Below are 7,591 nucleotides of genomic sequence, written 5' to 3'. Positions count from 1 at the left end.
ACACACACACACACACACACACACACACACACACACACACACACACATATGAACACAGAAAAGTCAAGCTGGTGCCTAACCACAGCCTTCATCACTACTGAACAGTGTTCATGGTATTGAAAGATATTCTGACCACTGCCAAAGGAGGAAAGTAAAGACCACCATAGCTATAAACCCTTTAATAAACCATGGTGACCTGCATTCATTATGTACTGCTACAATAGTGGCACAAAAATTATGGGTATAAGCAACCACTCTCTGATAGGATTTGACACTACCTTGGTGGCCAAGAACCTGAGACTAGATAAGCCAGGGACCAAAGAAAAACAAATACTACTGTTTTGCTTAAGGAATGTAGCAACATAATGATTCCTAACAACATTAGGTTTTACCTGTAGATCAGTGCCTGGCTTAGCCACCATCAAAGGAGCTTCCACCTGCAGAATATGGGAACAAATACAGAAAGAGACACCTACAACTAGACAATGTGTAGAGATTAAAAGACCTTGGAATACTCAGTCCTAAGTGGGGTGTCTTCATCAAACCCTTCTCTTCAGGGCTCAGAGAGATGTGGAGGAGAAAGAGGAAGAAGAAAGATTTTAGAAGCAACAGGGGATGGAAGACAGCAAAAAAAGCAATGCCTTCCACACACATATGAACAGACAGAGAGTGTGACAGCTTGCACAGGTCCAAGCCAGATGGGGTCCATTGCTGAAAAGGGAGAAATAGACATGATTTATTTCCCACCCTTATAACTATGAGGCTACCTCCAATAGACAACTGCTCAAAAAGGAAACATTAGTTTTCTCCAATGGAATCTCACTGAATGCATATTAACCACACTGAAGGGAAGGCCCCATGCCCAGCAGTAGGTGGCTAATACAAAACAAATACAATGGTACTTTTTTTTAGCTTTGTCTAAACTTAAAAAAAAAAAAAAAAAAAAACAAAACAGCAAACCTTACTGGCTTTTTGTTAACATACTATAGTTTGTGATTTTTTGTTTTATGGTCCCTCTCTCTTTCTGTCTGTTTTTATTGTGCTTTGTTTTTTCTCTTTGTTTTGTTCTCTTCCACTTTTTCCCCACTTCTGTTTTCTCAAAAGAGAGAAGGCATAGAGTTGGAAGGGTAGAGAAGAATGGAGGATATGGGAGATTAGGAAGAGGAAACCATGATCAGAATATATTGTCTAAAAAATAAGAACCTATTTTCAATAAAACAAAAGACACTAATTTCAGAGGATCCATGCCTGAACCACTGAAGTAAAATTGATGAAAAACCTTCACAGGCCTTGATGAGTTTCCTTATCCCACTTTCAGCATTTATATTCATGCAGTAAAGCCTCCATAAAAACCCAAAGGATAAGGTTCAGAGAGCTTCTGGACAGCTGAACACATAGAGGTACAAGAAGATAAATGAGGATTCATCCATTTGTTGGGAGAATGGCCCACCCCAACTCCACAGGACGGAAGCTTGGCATTAACGCCCCTTTCAGACCTTCCTCTGCATATATTTCTCCATCTAACTGCCTATTTAAATAATTTAAAGTATTCTTTTCAGCTAATCATTAGACATAAGTTATAGTGGCTGCCTGAGTACTTGTTTTGCTCTAGCAAGTTAAATGAACAAAAGGGTTGAGTTGTGTGAGCCTCAATTTACAGCTCGGATGCTCCAACTGTGCCTGGCTCTGAAGTGACAGCCTTGGAAAGTAGTCCTCAACATGTGGGATCTCACCATGGTTGGGGTGGAAATGTCAAGACCGAGAGGTATTACAGGAAAGCTAGCTGATATCCACAATTGAAGAGCTGCTTGCTAGCTTGGAGGCAAGGAGAAATCCCCACACCTTTTAAGCTTGCTTGGGAGCAAAGGAAAAAAGCAGGCAGCTTGCTTTTCTATCACAACACTTCTTTCTATGAGGATGGTCAAGATAAAAGAGTTTCATATACATTCTAGGGTAGCGGTTCTCAAGCTCATGTGTATAATAAAGCCTCTCATAGGTCTTTTCAAACAACCCAACACCCTGGAGCTACACGGAAGAGATTCTAATTCCATTGTTTGGGTGTAGTATTAAGGTATTGATATGTTTGCTCTAATAAACATTTAAGGGTTAAAGAAACATTGTTGTAGATAGAATGAGAGGCTCATCTAAGAAAAAGGAAGAGAGGAGATGGCTGCTAATTTGGGAGAGAGTAAAAAAAAAGTTAGTTAGGATGAAAAGAGCTTTCTTCAGTGGGTAGCGGAGTGCTATCTATCTAGTGTGAAAAGAGAGCAGAGATACTAAATGGAGACAGGGCACTAACCAGAAGCACCTTGAATGTCCGGTCTCAATGCTTTCTCTGCATCACAAAGGTAAAAGGGTGAGATGCAAACAGAAAAGCTGTTTTCAAAATCTTCACCAGGCTACAAAGGACTCTTGAGCCCTACTTCCTGCCACTTACCTCCCTTACCATGACATTCTAAAAACAATAAGACCTGAAGTTCCCCACATCCTAAATGCTCTACTGACCTCTAAAGATTTAGTTAATCATAGGCCTATGACTGATGTCTTTGCTTGCCTAGAAATTCCACCTCTGGGTTCCTCTAGCTTCCAAGGGATGTCACTTCAGCCCTGAAGATGCCACTCTAGAACTGGACAACAATGTATCTATGTTCCATTCATATACTGAAGGCTTAGAGGCCATGAGCTAGACTGGACATATCCTGTAGCACATGGGCCAGGGCCAGGCCAAGATAAGGTCAGTACTGTATATATAATGAAGGACCAAATCTAAATTCCTGTAAAACAGTATTTCAGTAGGACTATATAAAATTTACAAAAGCTTCTACATCATGAAGGAAGCAATCAGTAAAGTAAAGAGACAATTATAGAATGGGAGAAAAGATCTTCAAAATACTCATTTGACAGGGAATAACATCGAGAGCATATAAGAAACTCAAACAACTGAACAAGGAAAATAAGTCTAAAAAATGGGCATATAGAGACCTGATAAGCTAGGGTCAAATAGAAGGGGAGAAGGACCTCCCTTATCAGTAGACTAAAGGAGGGGCATAAAGGGAGGAAGGGTGGGATTATGAGGAGAGGAGGGAGGGGGCCACAGCAGGAATACAAATTGAATAAATTGTAATAAATGATAATAATAATAAAGAAAAGAGAAAAAGAAAAAAAAATGGGCATATAATCTGAATAAACATTTCTCAAGAAAAGATATACAAATGGCCAATATGTATAGGATGAAATGGTTAACACAATCATCAGGGAAATGTGGACCAAACCAAGTGCAGTAAGTAGCACCTCCCTCTCCCTCTTGTTAGGATGACTTCTATCAAAGACAAGAAATAAATGCTGACAAGGACACAGAGAAAGGGGAACTCTCATGCAGTGATAGCAGGAATATAAATTATTGCCATCTTTTTAAAAAACGGTATGGAAAGTCCTCAAAAAGTTTAAAGTGAAAACTATCACATGACCCAGAAAACCCACTGTAGGGATATATGTAAAGAAAATGAAATCGGTGTATCAAAGAAACACCTGAACTCATGTTCATTGCAGCATCATTTACAAGAGCCAAGATACACAGGCAACCTACATATTTATTAACAAACAAATAAAGAAAATATAATACACATACAGAACATAATATATTTAGCCAGAAAGAAGAATAATTTTTGTTTGTTTGTTTGGTTGTGTTGTCATCTGCAGCAAAATGAATTGAACTGGAAAACATGAAAACAAGGCAAGCCTAGAAAGATTGATGCCATTTGATCTCATTCATATATGGAAGTCTAAAGAGTTGATCTCATGGAGCAGAGTAGAACAGTTGCTACCAGAGGCCAGGAGAGGTAGGAAGAAAGGGATAGAGTGACTGGTTAATGTGAATAGTTTGATATGAGAAAAAAAGGCCTAGTGTTCCATAGTATAGTAAGAGTTTGCAATAATTTATTATATACTTCAAACCAGGTAGTTAAAAAAATTACAAATGTTTGCCCACACAAAAAGAGAATTATTTAAGGGGAAAATAAGGTAATTTACCCTATTTGGCCATTTTACATGTCAAAATATTAAGTGGTACTCTGTAAATATATACAATTATCACAAGTAATTTCAGAATAAAAAAATCATATATTCAAAGCAAGCACTATTTTTCCATAAAAAGAAGCTACCCCTGGGTGAACAGAACAAGAATGGGGCCTATGGTTTAAAGGGAGCCTTACCAGACTGCCTGCATCGCAATGATCAATGCGTCGGTGGGCTATATTCAGGTCCCCCAAGATTATAACATGACTGAAAAACACAATGAGCAATTGTCAACTACATATTCAAGAGAGAGGAGTCCCATAAATTTTTCTTCCAGGCCCAAGAGCACAGAGAGGCTGCCTCCCACCTAGAGGCTTTGCTACCAATTACTCATAGCACTGTGCCACTTCCATTCTCCTATCTTGACCCATTCTGGATGCTTCTCAAACATAATGAACCAAATTCTGAGCCACAAGGTCAACACTGTTCTGTACGACATAAATGCTCCAACATTCTCTACCTAATGCCATCCTTCTCATCCTTCAAAGCCGAGCTCAGACACCACTTTATGGAAGAAACACCCCTTCGTTACTCTAACCTATTCCCACTTTCCAGTCTATCCTTGGAGGTAGCACTTTACCTCCCCCACCCCGCACATTTTGTTCTTGAAAACCTACTACAGAGTTTCCCACAGGCATTTGATGAAAGAGAACAAGGAGCAGAGCTGCCCTTGATGCACACAGTAAGTAAAGTGACAGAATATGTGCTGAGGGTATAAGCCCTGTGTTCATGTCACTTTATCCTGTCCCCACAGCTTTTAAGACAGCAAGGTCTGCTCATGTCAACATGACAGTGTCTGAAACTCAAAGACAAAATTCTATGTCCTTTCATAGAGTACATCACAAGGCCAGTCACCGAGATGAGTTCAACTAAGCCTGGCTGCCTATATTTACATTACCTGCCAGCAGCCAGGAGTGCTTCTGCTCGAATCTGCAGCAGGCGACAGAAACGCATCTTAAAGGTCAGCCGCTCAGGTTTCCCAGGATCCGCATGCGGGCAGTACACATTGATTAGGGTCAATGTTTTGTCCTTCCCTTCCAGTGTGCTGAGGAGAAAAGAGGATCCCCATCCCCATACCCAAAGAGGTCAGTTTCAAGTTTCCCCTTCCATACCCAAACCATGCAGCTTCCAGGTAATAGTTGTCCACAGGATGGAAGAAAAAGATGCTGGGAGAACTACATGAGCAGGTCTTGGGATGAATTCTAGGTGGGGCAAGGAGGCCACAGTACTCAGATAAATTGGGTGATAATGCTGCCAGAAAGAAACCAATTTGGGGCAATAAGTTCTGTGGTGGCTAAGCTGCTTTTGAGGAGCCTATGGTAATTAAAAAGCTGTATTCCCAGGCCAGTCTCCCATTGTAGTGAGGGGAACGCAAGGCTGAGAACAAAGCATGCTTTTTCCAGGATCACTCAGCCCAGCGAGGACTACAGTCCAGGTAGGGAAGTTTGGAAATTTTTCTATAACAATTGCGTACCTATAAGATGGACCTTATATTCTGGACCATAAGGCTAGAACCAGTAATGGCCTGTACTAGGAGGATATGGGCTATTACCAGATCTTGTGCTGTGTAAGGAGGGCCCGGCCCTCACTATCCAGAACCCGGAGTTCTTCTTGGGTGAACTCATCCATGTTTCCATAGCAACCAATACTCCCATTCAGGGTGGCAAATACACCACTCAGGCCTTCTTCAGCAGCCACTGGAGTAACACTGTCCTTACAAAAGGTAGACACACCTGGGGACAGAGTATTCTAAATGGGACTGGCAGCAAACATACTACAACTGTACAGCCTGTTCCACTCCAACTGTCCCCATTCAAGGAACAGTTTTGGTTATCTTCCTTAAATACAACTGTTTCAAAATATGTGAACATTCTTCCTAATTTAAGAGCTGTACATAGCTCTATAGAGTCTGAAACAACTAACCCATACCCTGAGACCTCAGTTTCATCTAAAAAAGGCCTAGAATAAAGTTATATTTTACAAGAACAAAACTAATGCATGGTACACATTACAATGCTGATACATTACAAATGCTGATAAAATATTAACTATTATCATCATCATATACATTAATATGTGTAAACTCTTGTAAGAGCTTAGAAAGTAAGCACATTGTCCTCATTTTCTAGGTGAGAAACTTGAAACACAAAGGTAAAGTAAGTTGCCAGAGAACACAGCTAGGAAGTGAACCATGATGTGAACCCTAGCAGTTAAGCCCCAGAGCTCACACAATTAACCATGACACTCCTGTACTTCTGAGGGCCAAAAGGGTACTTTGGTACATAAATATTAGGTTTTTTAATAACCTAAGATTATGCAGCTTTAGCTTTGGAAATGAAAAGTTGAAATATATTTAATAAGAAGGTAATATAAAAATTACACACTACAACTGTACAGCCTGTTCCACTCCAACTGCCCTTCTTATTAAAGCACTTTTCTGCTTCTCATCTCCATCACCAACACTAACTTAAATACCCAAGAAGACCCCATTTACCAGAATAACCACTGCGGCTGCGGCTGAAGCTGAAATAGGAGTTATAACCCTCAACAATAGCCAGGGGCTCTGTCAGTACATCTCCTGAAAAAAAAAATTAGAGGTAACTGTGGACCCATGAAACAATGGAATTACAGTTATAGGCTAGCATACATCAGAGCTGTAGTTGGGGTTGGGTGGAGAGGTGTTTATGTTGACAGGAGCCAGAAAGCTGGAAAAGTCACAATGGAAAATGATATTCAAATTAAATGAGGAAGCAGAGAAAGCTGGTACTGGAGACTGGGGATCTGAAGTGAGGGTAGGAGGTAGGAGAGGGAAAGAGAATATGAGCTGGAGGTGATAGGAGAAAAAATTAGGAGGTCTAAGTTTGGGTTACGACATGAAAGAGGAATCTAAGGGTCTGGGGTGGAAGAGAAGGGAGGAATTGGGACTATGGGAAAAAGTTAAGAGTCTGAGTTCAGGACAAGCAAAGATTAGGTAGGAATTAAAGGACTGGAAAACTGAAGGGTTTGGCTTAAGAACATGAAATGATACATTTCAAGGCACTGAATTGGTGCAATAGAAGGGGGTTTCAACAGGGAAAGCAGGACAGGAGTGGGAATTAAGAACTCAAAAAGCTGCAGTGGGGGTGTTTAACAGGAAAAGAATCAGGACTTTTAGGTGGGTATAAGGGCAGGTTATACGCAACTAAACCATGAGAAAACGGAAAACCGAAATGAGATGGAACAGAGAGCGAAAGTTAGCAGAAAAAGAAAAAACACGGTAGAGATTCTGGATTCTCAAGTGCTCACTGGTCACTTTGGTCTCCTGGAGACAGACAATATCAGCATCCAGCTTGTCCAAAATGTGTCGCAAAGTCGCGGTACAGTTGCTGGTTTCCTGGCATGCAGGCCCTTGCAGGGGACTCCGGATCCCATTGATGTTCCAGCTTACCACGCGTAACATTTTGGTAAACTGTGCTGTCTCCCAAAGCAAGCTTAGGCTGGGAAATAACACTGAGGCCCGGAAGTGACCTAGGTTCCC

The 7,591-nt window shown here is 40.9% G+C and overlaps 1 protein-coding gene across 1 annotated transcript in view; it reads right to left on the bottom strand.

The window, feature by feature from the left end:
- Apex2 (apurinic/apyrimidinic endodeoxyribonuclease 2) overlaps positions 1–7,558 on the bottom strand; it is a 19,126-nt gene extending 11,568 nt beyond the window's left edge. The window contains exons 1-5 of the mRNA XM_055617896.1: positions 7,360–7,558; positions 6,569–6,652; positions 5,627–5,807; positions 4,973–5,119; positions 4,212–4,281 (exon numbers count right to left, since the gene is read on the bottom strand). Coding sequence (XP_055473871.1) covers positions 4,212–4,281; positions 4,973–5,119; positions 5,627–5,807; positions 6,569–6,652; positions 7,360–7,513 — 636 coding nt within the window. The 5' untranslated portion in view covers positions 7,514–7,558. The remainder of the gene's footprint in view (positions 1–4,211; positions 4,282–4,972; positions 5,120–5,626; positions 5,808–6,568; positions 6,653–7,359) is intronic.
- Between the last annotated feature and the right edge of the window lie 33 nt (positions 7,559–7,591).

The sequence above is a fragment of the Psammomys obesus genome, unplaced genomic scaffold, assembly GCF_907164565.1.
Source record: "Psammomys obesus unplaced genomic scaffold, mPsaObe1.curated_primary_1811, whole genome shotgun sequence".
NCBI classification, from domain to species: domain Eukaryota; kingdom Metazoa; phylum Chordata; class Mammalia; order Rodentia; family Muridae; genus Psammomys; species Psammomys obesus.
The sequence above is the reverse complement of the archived record's forward strand: the minus strand, read 5'-3'. Positions and strand labels throughout refer to the sequence as shown.